The 14482-nt window shown below is 47.7% G+C and overlaps 1 protein-coding gene across 1 annotated transcript in view; it reads left to right on the top strand.

Annotated features, from left to right (window-relative positions):
• LOC147703611 (serine protease 33-like) overlaps nucleotides 1-13300 on the top strand; it is a 77454-nt gene extending 64154 nt beyond the window's left edge. Inside the window, exon 3 of the mRNA XM_086929524.1 lies at nucleotides 13131-13300. Within this exon, the coding sequence (XP_086785650.1) occupies nucleotides 13131-13300 (170 nt within the window). The remainder of the gene's footprint in view (nucleotides 1-13130) is intronic.
• The last annotated feature ends 1182 nt before the right edge of the window (nucleotides 13301-14482 follow it).

Raw genomic sequence — 14482 nt, 5'->3', positions numbered from 1 at the left:
GGCACCACCAAACATGTTGCGAGTTTCCTCACCACCACGGTTTTCATGGCGGTGAGCCCATCATGAAAAGTGTGGCATGAGGAAACAAAGGGGGCCTACAAGTTATGGTGTTGCCTCAAAGTCTGGGGATGTGTGCAGGGGAGCATATGGCGTGCCCCCCATGTGCATGCACCCCCTGTTCCGGCATGGCATGGACTTCACAGTCCATGAATTGCAGGAACGGGCTTTGGTGCTCCCAGGGCGCATTGTAAAATGACAAAAAATTCTTTACCACTCCAGGCACATTATTACTGCTTTGCAGCAATACCTGACATGTGTTTCGCTATCATAATAGATCTGCAGAGTGGTTTAGCTCCATCCAGACACAGGGCAGCAACCAGTGTAAGCCAAAACAGTACCCTGTCAGGGTCAGAGTGCTGCGTAAATTGTACAAAACAAAAGCAGAGAACTCTGGGCCATTTCCAAGTTTATGTGGTGAGCAGCTTCTGTATAAAGCAAACTACAATACCAAAAGACACTCTGAATCTGCTCAACTCAAACACCTGTTTTTCTAACTCTGCATGCTGCATGCTCGGCATGTGCTAATCCTGTGCTTAAAAACTTTGCTAGAAAAAACAGACATTTTAAGTGAGCAGATTAGGATTCACTACATGAGGGTGATCCCCAAGCAGGAATCCCCCCACTAGACACCAAGGGCCATTTTGAGGGAGAGAATATCCCTGTGGCAAAAGGGCTAATGCTCAACTCTCCCCAAAGCCTGAAAAGTTTTTCTGCCCCCCCCTCCCCTTCCCCCCCACCTGGGTAGATTGGAGGAAATCACCTCCATTCTGACCATGGGGATAATAGGACAGAAAGACCACTACACATCAGGGTGGTTTTTTTGCAGAAAATGTGAAGGGGCCGTGCCTGCACCCCCATAACATCACCCAGCAGTCTTTAGGCCTCCCATAAGGGGCAAATAAGAGATGATTTTCCCTAATTACCCACCTGGCAGATCTCAGGGGAGCCTATATGGAGCCTATATGTAGGAGGGAGTGCCCCCACCAATGGACTAATGCTCCACCCTAAAGTTGCAGAAACAGGCAAAGGGGTGGAGAAAAAGGGCACAGGTGTGCCGACAGCGGCAAGAGAGGTGCAGAAAGTGGCAAGAGGGAAGCAGAAATTTGCAAAAGAGTTGCAGAGAGAAGCAAGAGCAGTGCAGAAAGAACAAACAGGTGCAAAAAGAGGCAAGAGGGGTATACAAATAGGTAGGAGAGGTGCACAAAGATGCAAGAAGGATACAGAAAGAGGCAGGAGGGGTGCAGAAAGAGGGCAGAGATGTACAGAAATAAGCAACAGAGGTCATCAAAGAGGCGTAAAGGGTGCAAAAAGAGGCAAGAGAAGTTCAGAAAGATACAACATAGGTACAGAAATAGGCAAGAGAGGTGCAGAAACAGTCAGAAAAGGTGCAGAAAGAGGGAAAAGGGGTGCAGAAAATGGAAAGAGAAGTGCAGAAAGAGGGAAGAGGGGTGCAGAAGAGGGGTGCAGAAACAAGCAAGCGACGTGCAGAAAGAGGCATTAGAGGTGCAGAAAGACGTAAGAGAAGTGCAGAAACAAGCAAGAGAAGTGCAGACAGAGGCAAGAGAAGTGCTGAAAGAAACAACAGAGGTGTCAAAAGAAGCAAGAGAAGTGCTGAAAGGGGCAAGTGAGGTGCAGAAAGAGGAAAGGGAGGTACAGAAAATGGCAAGAGAACAGCAGGAAGAGGCAAGAGCGATGCAAAATAGGGACGAAAGGTACAGAAAGAAGCAAGAGAGGTACATAAAGAAGCAAGAGAAGTGCAGAAATAAGCAAGAAAGGTGCAGAAATAGGGAAGACGTGTGCAGAAAGAAAAAACAGGTGTGTGGAAAGAAGCAAGAGAGGTGCATAAAGAGGCAGGAGGGGTACAGAAAGAGGAGAGAAAAGTGCAGAAAGAAGCAAAAGAGGTGCAGAAAGAGGCAAGAGGGGTACAGAAAGAGGCAAGATCAGTGCATAAAGAACCAATGGATGTGCAGAAAGAGGCAAGAGAGGTGCAGAAAGAAGCAAGAGATCTGCAGAAAGGCAAAGAGAGTTGCAGAAACAGGCAAAGGGGTGCAAAAAGAGGGAACAGGTGTGTAGACAGAGGCAAGATAGGTGCATTGAGAGGCAAAAGACGTACAGAAAGAAGTGACAGAGGTGCACAAAGAGGCAAAATGGATGCAGAAAGAGGAGAGAGATGTACAGGAAAAAGCAAAAGAGGTGCAGAAAGAGGCAAGAAGGGTGCAGAAAGAGGCAAGAGCAGTGCAGAGAGAACCAAGAGATGTGCAGAAAGAGGCAGGAGAGGTGTAGAAAGAGGCAAGAGAGTGCAGAAAGAGGAAAGTCAGGTGCAGAAGGAGGCAAGAGAACTGTAGAAAGAGGCAAGAGAGTTACAGAAACAGGCAAAAGGGGTGCAGAAAGAGGGAACAGGTATACAGGCAGAGGCAAGAGAGGTACAGAAAGAAGCAAGAGGGAAGCAGAAATTTGCAAGAAAGGTGCAGAGAGAAGCAAGAGCAGTGCAGAAAGAAGCAATAGAGGTGCAGAAAGACACATAAAAAGTGCAAAAATATGGAAGAGAGGTACAGAAAGAGGGAAGACTATTGCAGAAAGAGAATACAGGGGTGTAGAAAGAAGCAAGAGAGGTGTAGAAAGAAGCAAGAGAAGTACAGAAAGAGAAAAGTCAGGTGCAGAAGGAGGCAAGAGAATTGCAGAAAGAGGCAAGAGAGTTACAGAAACAGGCAAAAGGGGTGAAGAAAGAGGGAACAAGTATGCAGACAGAAGCAAGAGAGGTACAGAAAGAGGCAAGAGGGAAGCGGAAATTTGCAACAGAGGTGCAGAGAGAAGCAAGAGCAGTGCAGAAAGAAGCAACAGAGGTACAGAAAGAAACAAGAAAAGTACAGAAATATGGAAGAGAGGTGCAGAAAGAGGGAAGACTATTGCAGAAAGAGAAAACAGGGGTGTAGAAAGAAGCAAGAGAGGTGCAGAAAGAGGCAAAAGAAGTGCTGGAAGAAGCAACAGAGGTGCACAAAGAGGCAAGAGGGGTTCAGAAAGAGGAGAGAAGTGCAGAAAGAAGCAAAAGAGTTGCAGAAAGAGGCAAGAGGGGTGCAGAAAGAGGCAAGAACAGTGCAGAAAGAACCAATAGATATGCAGAAGGAGGCAAGAGATGTGCAGAAAAAGGGAAGAAGGGTACAGAAAGAAGCAACAGTAGTGCAGAAAGAGGCAAGTGAGGTACAGAAGGAGGCAAGAAAACTGCAGAAAGACGCAAGAGAGTTACAGAAAAAGGCAAAAGGGGTACAGAAAAATGGCACAGCTGTGCAGACAGAAGCAAGAGATGTGCAGAAAGAGTAAAGAGGGATGCAGAAAGAGGCAAGAGGGATGCAGAAATGTGCAAAAGAGAAGCAAGAGCTGTGCAGAAAGAACAAACAGAGGTGCATAAAGAGGCAAGAGAGGTGTACAAAGAGTTAGTAGAGGTGCACATAGATACAAGAAGGGTACAGAAAGAGGCAGGAGGGGTGCAGAAAGAGGAAAGAGAAGTACAGAAAGAAGCAACAGAGGTGCTAAAAGAGGTGCAAAGGGTGCAGAAAGAGGCAAGAGAAGTGCAGAAAGATGCAGCAGAGGTACAGAAATAGGCAAGAGAGGTACAGAAACAGACCGAAAAGGTGCAGAAAGAGGGAACAGGGGTGCTTAAAATGGAAAGAGATGATTCAGAAAAGGGGGTGGTGATGAACAGAGTGTCTGAATTAAGCAGACCACTCTTACCCAGTCCAAAGATCAGGGCTTGATCCATCACCGTTATTTATCTCACTGCACCATCCCAGCTCAGAACCTGGCTATATGGAAATCAGTCTGTCCCTGGCCCAGTGCATCATGGGAACAGGGCAGACTAAACTACCAAGCCAATTCTTCACCAGAAAGGAGACAAGCTACCGGGGACCGGTTTCTGGCATTTCAGCCGTCTTCGGCCCGGCTTGCTTGAATCCTGATGGTGCAGTGAGAAAGGGACTCATGTATGACTATACCCTGCCACACCTATAGTGGCCAAAAACGATTCAGAAAAGGGGGTGGCGATGAACAGAGTGTCTGAATTAAGCAGACCACTCTTACCCAGTCCAAAGATCAGGGCTTGATCCATCACCGTTATTTATCTCACTTCACCATCCCAGCTCAGAACCTGGCTATATGCAAATCAGTCTGTCCCTGGCCCAGTGCATCATGGGAACAGGGCAGACTAAACTACCAAGCCAATTCTTCAGCAGAAAGGAGACAAGCTACCGGGGACCGGTTTCTGGCATTTCAGCTGTCTTCGGCCCGGCTTGCTTGAATCCTGATGGTGCAGTGAGAAAGGGACTCATGTCTGAGTAAACCCTGCCACACCTATAGTGGCCAAAAACGATTCAGAAAAGGGGGTGGTGATGAACAGAGTGTCTGAATTAAGCAGACCACTCTTACCCAGTCCAAAGATCAGGGCTTGATCCATCACCGTTATTTATCTCACTGCACCATCCCAGCTCAGAACCTGGCTATATGCAAATCAGTCTGTCCCTGGCCCAGTGCATCATGGGAACAGGGCAGACTAAACTACCAAGCCAATTCTTCACCAGAAAGGAGACAAGCTACCGGGGACCGGTTTCTGGCATTTTGGCCGTCTTCGGCCCGGCTTGCTTGAATCCTGATGGTGCAGTGAGAAAGGGACTCATGTCTGAGTATACCCTGCCACACCTATAGTGGCCAAAAACGATTCAGAAAAGGAGGTGGTGATGAACAGAGGTCTGAATTGAGCAGACCACTCTTACCCAGTCCAAAGATCAGGGCTTGATCCATCACCGTTATTTATCTCACTGCACCATCCCAGCTCGGAACCTGGCTATATGCAAATCAGTCTGTCCCTGGCCCAGTGCATCATGGGAACAGGGCAGACTAAACTACCAAGCCAATTCTTCACCAGAAAGGAGACAAGCTACCGGGGACCGGTTTCTGGCATTTCAGCCGTCTTCCGTCCGGCTTGCTTGAATCTTGATGGTGCAGTGAGAAAGGGACTCATGTCTGAGTATACCCTGCCACACCTATAGTGGCCAAAAACGATTCAGAAAAGGGGGTGGTGATGAACAGAGTGTCTGAATTAAGCAGACCACTCTTACCCAGTCCAAAGATCAGGGCTTGATCCATCACCGTTATTTATCTCACTGCACCATCCCAGCTCAGAACCTGGCTATATGCAAATCAGTCAGTCCCTGACCCAGTGCATCATGGGAACAGGACAGACTAAACTACCAAGCCAATTCTTCACCAGAAAGGAGACAAGCTACCGGGGACCGGTTTCTGGCATTTCAGCCGTCTTCGGCCCGGCTTGCTTGAATCCTGATGGTGCAGTGAGAAAGGGACTCATGTCTGAGTATACCCTGCCACACCTATAGTGGCCAAAAACGATTCAGAAAAGGGGGTGGTGATGAACAGAGTGTCTGAATTAAGCAGACCACTCTTACCCAGTCCAAAGATGAGGGCTTGATCCATCACCGTTATTTATCTCACTGCACCATCCCAGCTCGGAACCTGGCTATATGCAAATCAGTCTGTCCCTGGCCCAGTGCATCATGGGAACAGGGCAGACTAAACTACCAAGCCAATTCTTCACCAGAAAGGAGACAAGCTACCGGGGACCGGTTTCTGGCATTTCAGCCGTCTTCGGCCCGGCTTGCTTGAATCCTGATGGTGCAGTGAGAAAGGGACTCATGTCTGAGTATACCCTGCCACACCTATAGTGGCCAAAAACGATTCAGAAAAGGGGGTGGTGATGAACAGAGTGTCTGAATTAAGCAGACAACTCTTACCCAGTCCAAAGATCAGGGCTTGATCCATCACCGTTATTTATCTCACTGCACCATCCCAGCTCAGAACCTGGCTATATGCAAATCAGTCAGTCCCTGGCCCAGTGCATCATGGGAACAGGGCAGACTAAACTACCAAGCCAATTATTCACCAGAAAGGAGACAAGCTACCGGGGACCGGTTTCTGGCATTTCAGCCGTCTTCGGCCTGGCTTGCTTGAATCCTGATGGTGCAGTGAGAAAGGGACTCATGTCTGAGTATACCCTGCCACACCTATAGTGGCCAAAAACGATTCAGAAAAGGGGGTGGTGATGAACAGAGTGTCTGAATTAAGCAGACCACTCTTACCCAGTTCAAAGATCAGGGCTTGATCCATCACCGTTATTTATCTCACTGCACCATCCCAGCTCAGAACCTGGCTATCTGCAAATCAGTCTGTCCCTGGCCCAGTGCATCATGGGAACAGGGCCGACTCTGTTCATCACCACCCCTTTTTCTGAATCATTTTTGTCCACCATAAGCGTGGAAGGGTATACTCAGATGTGAGTCCCTAGCTCATTGCACCATCAGGATTCAAGCAAGCCGGGCCGAAGACAGCTGAAATGCCAGAAACCGGTCCCCGGTAGCTTGTTTCCTTCCCAGTATAAGAATTGGCTTGGTAGTTTGGTCTGCCCTGTTCCCATGATGCACTGGGCCATGTTCAGACTAATTTGCATATAGCCAAGTTCTGAGCTGGGATGGTGCAGTGAGCTAAAAAACGGTGATGGATCAAGCCCTGATCTTTGGACTGGGTAAGAGTGGTCTGCTTAATTCAGACACTCTGTTCATCACCACCCCCTTTTCTGAATCATTTTTGTCCACCATAAGCGTGGAAGGGTATACTCAGATGTGAATCCCTAGCTCATTGCACCATCATGATTCAAGCAAGCCGGGCCGAAGACGGCTGAAATGCCAGAAACCGGTCCCCGGTAGCTTGTTTCCTTCCCAGTATAAGAATTGGCTTGGTAGTTTGGTCTGCCCTGTTCCCATGATGCACTGGGCCAGGGTCAGACTAATTTGCATATAGCCAAGTTCTGAGCTGGGATGGTGCAGTGAGCTAAAAAACGGTGATGGATCAAGCCCTGATCTTTGGACTGGGTAAGAGTGGTCTGCTTAATTCAGACACTTTGTTCATCCCCACCCCCTTTTCTAAAATGGAAAGAGAGGCGCAGAAAGAGGGAAGAGGGATGCAGAAAGAAGCAAGTGGCGTTCAGAAAGAGGCAACAGAGGTACGAAAAGACGCAGGAGAAGTACAGAAACAAGCAAGAGAAGTGCAGAAAGAGGCAAGAGAAGTGCTGAAAGAAGCAACAGAGATGTTGAAAGAACCAAGAGAAGTGCAGAAAGGGGCAAGTGGGGTGCAGAAAGAGGCAAGAGATGTGCAGAAAATGGCAAGAGAACAGCAGAAAGAGGCAAGCGCTATGCAAAATAGGGAGGAAATGTGCAGAAAGTAGCAAGAGAGGTACATAAAGAAGCAAGAGAAGTGCAGAAATAAGCAAGAAAGGTGCAGAAAGAGGGAAGATGTGTGCAGAAAGAGAAAACAGGGGTGTAGAAAGAAGCAAGAGAGGTGCAGAAAGAGGCGGGAGGGGTACATAAAGAGGAGAGAAAAGTGCAGAAAGTAGCGAATGAGGTAAAGAAAGAGGAAGAGGGGTGCAGAACGAGGCGAGGTCAGTGCAGAAAGAACCAAGAGATGTGCAGAAAGAGGCAAGAGAGGTGCAGAAAGAGGCAGGAGATGTGCAGAAAAAGCGAAGAAGGGTGCAGAAAGAAGCAAGAGATCTGCAGAAAGAGGCAAGGTTGCAGAAACAGGCAAAGGGGTCCAGAAAGAGGGAACAGGTGTGTAGACAGAGGCAAGAGAGGTACATAAAGAGGGAAGACGGACACAGAAAGAGGCAAGAGGGAAGCAGAAATTTACAACAGAGGTGCTGAGAGAAGCAAGAGCAGTGCAGAAAGAAGCAACAGAGGTGCTGAAAGAGGCAAGAAGGATACAGAAAGAGGCAGGAGAGGTATACAAAGAGGCAAAATGGGTACAGAAAGAGGCAAGAGGGCTGCAGAAAGAAACACTAGAAGTGCAGAAAGAAGCAACAGAGGTGCTAAAAGAGGCAAGATGGGTGTAGAAAGAGGCATGAGAAGTGCAGAAAGAAGCAACAGAGGTGCCGAAAGAGGCTAGAGAGGTGCAGAATCAGGCAAGAAAGGTGCAGAGAGAGGGAACAGGGGTGCAAAAATGTACAAGAGTGGTGCAGAAAGAAGCAAGAGCAGTGCAAAAGAGCCAAAAGAAGTGTGGAAAGAGGCCAGAGGGGTGCAGAAAGCGGAAGAGAGTTGTGTGGAAATAGGCAAGAGAGTTGTAAAAAGAGGGAAGAATGGTGCAGAAAGAGGCAAGAGGGTGCAGAAAGAAGCAACAGAGGTGCAAAAAGAAGCAACAGAAGTGCAGAAAGAAGCAACAAAGATGCAGAAAGAGGCAAGAGAAGTACAGAAAGAGGCAAGAGAGGTGCAGAAACAGGCATAGAGGTGCAGAAAGAGGGAACAGGGATACAGAAAGAGGCAAAAGAGGTGCAGAAAGAGGGAATAATGGTGCAGAAAGAGGCAGGAAGGGTATAGAAAGAAGAAAGTAAGGTGCAGAAAGTGGAAAGAGAGGTGTAGAAAGAGGCAAGAGAGGTGCAGAAAGTGGAAGAGATGAGCAGAAAGAAGCAAAAGAAATGCAGAAAGAGAAAGAAAGGTGCAGAAAGAACCAACAGAAATGCAGAAAGAGGCAATAGAGGTGCAGAAAGAAGCAAGAGTGGTTTGCACACCATAAGAAAACACCGGAGGGTCGAGGTAAACTACTGCACCTGTTACTAAAGTGGCTTGCTAGTCTTGTGATGGTGCTCAGGAAACCAGGGAGTACAACCCTATTTACTCCCAATTGGGCAAAAGCCCAAACCACAAATACAAAACTTTTAGGAATCAGCACCCATCAAACATAACATAACATTCCTTTCACATTGAATTAGTCCAAGAACAAAGTGATGTAAAAAGCAGGTCCAGAATCCAATGTTGGTCCGATTAAATTCTTTATTGGTTGATCCAGACATAAAAATCCAAGCACATAAGTGAAATACTCTTAGCCAACGCGTTTCATCTCTCATTTGAGACTTCTGCAGGGCTCAAGAAAATTCAAGGTTTAGTCAGTCGTAATGTGTTACACTTATTGTAATATGGTACAACAAGAAACATTAATTCAAATTCTTTTCATTTCTGGCAAGAAACTTGTATAAACGTTTTATGGCATGGTGGCCAGCCGAAAAATCAGCGTCCGCATCGAAGCAGTGGTAGCTACCACTGCTTCGATGCGGACGCTGATTATACAAGTTTCTTGCCAGAAATGAAAAGAATTTGAATTGATGTTTCTTGTTGTACCATATTACAATAAGTCCTTTCACATGGGGCAAGCCCCATGTGAAAGGGCCTGCATCAGTCTTACACCTGCTGTGAGGCAGGCGCAAGATTTTGACGCAACGGCGTCCTAGAAGTGACGCAGTGGAATCTCGTGATTTTATACTTCCCCTCCACATTTTGTTTCAGGCATGCTGGGTACAGCATTGATTATTCGATAATTAGTTCCCTCAGTTTGCACTTCTTCGGCACAATCTGTCTCCTTGCCTCCTGCCCCTGCGGAGTGAAATCCAGGAAGATGGAGAGTTCTGACCCTCATAGCGATGGGTCCGCAGCTCTCTGGAAAACATAGTCCTATATCCTGGTTCCTATAATTAAGTAAACGTGCAATAATAGGGTGAGGTCTAGCACCCTGCACTGGCTTCCACCCCAGAGATTGGTGTGCGTGTTCCACCATGAAGATGTCGGAGAAAGTGTTGTGGCCCAGTAATTTGATAAGAAGCTAGCTGTTAAACAAACAACTCCATGGGACCAGTATCAGTGGACTCAACTAGCCCCACAAAGAGAATAATGTTTCACCTCGGTGGGCCTCCAAATCCTCCACCTTTGATTGAAGGGCCCTCAAGGCCGCCTCCATCTGCTGCTGATTGTTAGCAACCGTGGTCTGCTCAACTTCTGTGTCCACAACCCCCCTCTCCGGTATATCCAGGTGCTCTGCATGCTTATTGATGCGCTCTGACATCCTGTCCATTCTATATGACAGCGAGTCTATCTTACCATCAATTTTGGTAAGACTGAGTTGCATCGTGGACAAGATTTGGTGCAAGCCATTACTTAATTCTGAATTAGGAGGAAGAGGTATAGGCGCAATGGTCGACAGGCCCTCATCCCATGCCCTGGACGACTGCCATTGCTTAAATTGCAATGTGGACTGAGTTTTGTCTGGCTTCCCCATTGTGCAGAGAGTAACAAGAGGTATCAATATCTGTGGAGCCAAATATCTCAAAAGGTGTATTGGTGCACATTCCAGAGGGCCTCTGCCAATGCCAGTTGATCACTGCTGGCAATCACCATGTACTACCCCTCAAGCTGGTACTAAGCTGGACAAGCAGGAACCACCACCCTCCCAGTGCAACCCTTGAAGCTGCTTCACTGCCATAGGGGGTTCCAGTGGATAAACAGATGCAGGCCATGGAACTGCTGCCTCTCCCTACTGACATCGTCAGAACTAGATAACAGGAGCTGGCCTTTGCAGGCCCAGCAGTTGCTATGGACCTCCACTGTGCTCCCGACATTATGCACACAGTAGTCAATCAGGCTCCTCTGCTCGTAGGTAGGCCTCCACGGCTTTCAGCAGCTCCCTCACGCTGCAGCACAAACAAACCCAGCAGGGCATGGCACTATTGATGGGGCGTCGCCGCACCCCTAAACAGTGCATATATGGCCAGGGGAAGCCCACGAGGAACACCCACTCTTGCAGCACATCTGTCCCCCCCTCCCCCCCAGGCACCTGCCATGCCAAATGTGCAGCGCAGTCTGGCCTCATTCTAGTTCCCAGAGGGACGCCTGCGACACTCCCCTCCTCACCACCAAGCCCTCGCTGCAATCTAGGTTCTGCTCAAGTCTTCTCAGAGTCTATTCCCCAGGCCTCTCTTATGCTACCGCCATGCTGCAGAACCACACTACAGACGAGCAGGTCCGCTGCCAAACCGGGCCTCACGCATCGCAGGCCTCAACCCCGCAAGGCCTCTTGCTACCAGTCTGCACGGTACCAGGGGCAATCTCGACTGATCCCCCTCAGCTAAACAGCGCTGTGCAATATTCGAGGTGGGGACACCTCTTAAAAGCTCAATTTGCGATGTTACGGCATAGGATTATGTAGGATGGTTGGAAATGGCTACAGGAGCTTGCTGATCAAGCGCCCATCATTAGGCCAGGCAAACTCCGCCCCCTGAAAATTTACTGTTATTAGGTCTGATATGTAATTCAGATGTACTTACCAAACAATATCCCATTCCCATATGTGCCATTCTGGAAGGGCTCATTGATGTTGGAGCGTCTGAAGATGTATGAGTCATGCACACTCCCAGGGTACTTGGCAAACACGTTGGTGAACATGCCCCAATGGTCCACGAAGGCCTGGACATTTATTGAGTATGTGTGTTTCTGGTTCCTGAGGAGATGGGATATAGCTGCAGGGAGGACCAGTTACACACTTGTGTAGTCCATGGCACCCAGCACACGTGGGAAACTGGTGATGGCATAGAAGCCTTGCCTGATCTCTAACTGAGGTTGTTGACTGTTGGGAAAGAGGAGGTTCTATGGTGTTAGGCAGAGGATGTCGTCCAGGACAGAGGGTAGGAAAGCTGAGAAAGATGGCTGGGAGATCCCTGCCACTCTGAATGTTGTAATCTGGAATGACCAAGATTTCAACATGTGGAGGACAGTTGTGAGCTTGACCTGTGGCGGGATGTTGATGGCCTTTAGAGTTGGTACCTGGAGCCTTGGCACTATCTGGTGTAGCAGTTGGAGGATTGACTCCCTCCTAAGCCAGTAGAAGGTGATTACCTCATCTTCCCTGAGGGAAGTCTGCTGCTGCTAAAAGCGCTCCCTTCTCCTACACTGCCTTTGTGGTGGTGAGGGGGGAGGGTTAGGGGTTGTCGGAAGAGGAGGGTGGTAATCTCCTTGTGACTCGCAGCTGCAAACTCAGCACATCAATGTCATAGTATTGTTTACCACAGTTCTGTCTGGCTACTCTTTAACCCGTTAACCGTGGCCGTTTTTTTGTGGCAGTGCAGCCGTTTTAAAAAACGGGCGGGCCTGCGTCGTCCGTTGAACATGCGTAGCACCAGCCAGGTAGTGCTCCGAAAGCTCAACGGCCGACGGCAGAACTTAACGGGTTAAATAGCAAAATAAATGCGTCATTTCCTACTCATGGGTTACCAATGTGCAGGATTTTTCGATACTTTTAAACCTCTGCGCAACACTTACTGGCAATCCGTCACTTTTCACAAAACGCATAAATATAAATATATCAGTTTTACAGTGGAAATTGCAATGGAATCCCTACCATGCACATATTAATACTTACGGACGCAACCGGTTCAGACGCAGGTACATTTTGACGCAGGTGTCCAGTAAGGTACGCATCACTCTAGACAGCACCAACGAATCATCACAATTATTGGTGCTTAGCGGCTCAAGTTCCTTGTAAATAAGCCCCTCAGTTTTTGTGCATTTAGAGTAGCATACCTTAGGAAAACACTTAAAAACACCACTGCTATCCACAAAAAAACACTGAACACAGAAACTCTTAATTATATTTCTGTTTGTGAGCATTATGTGGAAAGAAATCATTCAAATAACAAATCACTCACAGAGCTCATTTATGATTACTGTTTGTGCTTTCTTTGGTTAGCGACTGCACACATTAATGCCTGTTTCGTCTGCGAGTGTTCCATCGAACATTACCCGCTGCTGCTGCAGCCTTTTGTGAATGTTTTACTCTTTAGTGGCAACTTACCTGTTACTGTTTGCTTCACCCCTAATTACTGCTGAAGTGATTAAATGCTACGATATTTGGTCTTCTTTTTCCACAGAACCATAAGTAAATAAAATGTAAATTCGATACAGACAAGCCAGGTATATCATGTAGCAGAATGACATGTTCCTTCTTACATTTCACTCACTAAAGTAGATTGTGTTCAACAGACCATCATGGTTAAGACATCCTCGAAATTTGCTTTACCTCAAAGTGTGATCCCACCCACTGGGTCTGAGTGCAAACCCTGCATTTCTCTAACAGTTAGAGTCTAACTACTACATATCAAAAAAATGGTGCACCTATAATCATTGATTTATTTTCTTTAGAATGCGGGAGGCCAGTGTTTTCTGATCGGATAGTTGGTGGAAACGATGCAACGGATGGGGCGTGGCCATGGCAAGCCAGTGTGAAGGTGTATGGAGAGCATATTTGTGGAGGAACTTTAATCACCAACAGCTGGGTGGTGTCGGCAGCGCACTGCTACCATGGACTGTAAGTAGAACCCCTTTCATGATCACCTACTTGACAATTCTGACAGCACCAATGTGGGGGATGGACAGCAGTAGGAGCAGGGAGGATGTGATCACAAATAGACTCACTCGGTACACAGTGCATGAGAGGAGATTGCTCATGCTCAACCCGTGGTGTACCTCAGTATCTGAACACATGCAACATCCAATATCTAAGCACTTGTGTTGGTGTAAGAGTGCATTGACTGCAGGGCCGGTCCTAGAACTGCTGGGGCCCCGGGCGAAAGAGAAAATGTGAGGCCCCTCTAATATGCATATATCTTCCAGTCGCAGCCGGCATGACTCGCGGGTGTAGGATCTCGCAGGAGTTCGGAAGGGGGGGTGGAGAACAGGAAGCAGGCAGCCTCCCTTCCCTCCCCTAAGCCAATCACAATGCTGCAATGGCAGCGTTGTGATTGATCAGGACGCCGACCAGCCAGGCGCCTATGGGGAGGCCATTTTCCCCATGTAGGCTGCATTGCAGCCTACATAGAGAAAGGCCAGAGTGCACATGACTGGTTTGGCCGAACAGTCAGCGCCCTTAGCAGTTGGCAAGGCAATCCTCTCCTGCCCTAAAACAGACCCGCCCGCCCCCAACAAAACACTTCTGCTTCCTCGCAGTGCTAGAAGCAGAAACATAAAATGGTCGTTTTAGCATTTTGTGTTTCTGCTTTTGCAAGAAAGTAGTGGGGCGTCGCTCTTCCGCCCTAGTGAAGGAGCCGCCCTTGGTAACATCACAAGAAGTGACATCATAGAAAGTGACATCGCAGGACTATTGATCTTATTTAGCATCCCTGAAGAGACCTAACGTGGATATCAGTAACATGGACAAAAAGATAAATATACAAATGAAATAAGTCCATATATTTTAAAACTGTTAAATGGATTACATTTGTCTCATTAGATAGAAAAGCTAGGTGCAGGTCTCACAAAGATGTATATTATTGATCACCGGAGTTTCATGACATTTTTGTTGTTGCCAAAAATTCCTGGAGACCAGGAAGGAGGCAGCAAGTGCTTTTAGAAACATAATATATTCGCAAACATGACCCAAAGTCAGCGCTTAATGCTATCTCACCGTTTGCACCGCCCTAGAGCCTTCCTGCTCAAGGGTCCTGTGACCTCAATGATAGAGTCACTGTTGCTCTAGGGTGTGCTGCTTCGTAGGC

This window comes from Lissotriton vulgaris, chromosome 7 (genome assembly GCF_964263255.1).
Source record: "Lissotriton vulgaris chromosome 7, aLisVul1.2, whole genome shotgun sequence".
NCBI classification, from domain to species: Eukaryota; Metazoa; Chordata; class Amphibia; order Caudata; family Salamandridae; genus Lissotriton; species Lissotriton vulgaris.
The sequence above is the reverse complement of the archived record's forward strand: the minus strand, read 5'-3'. Positions and strand labels throughout refer to the sequence as shown.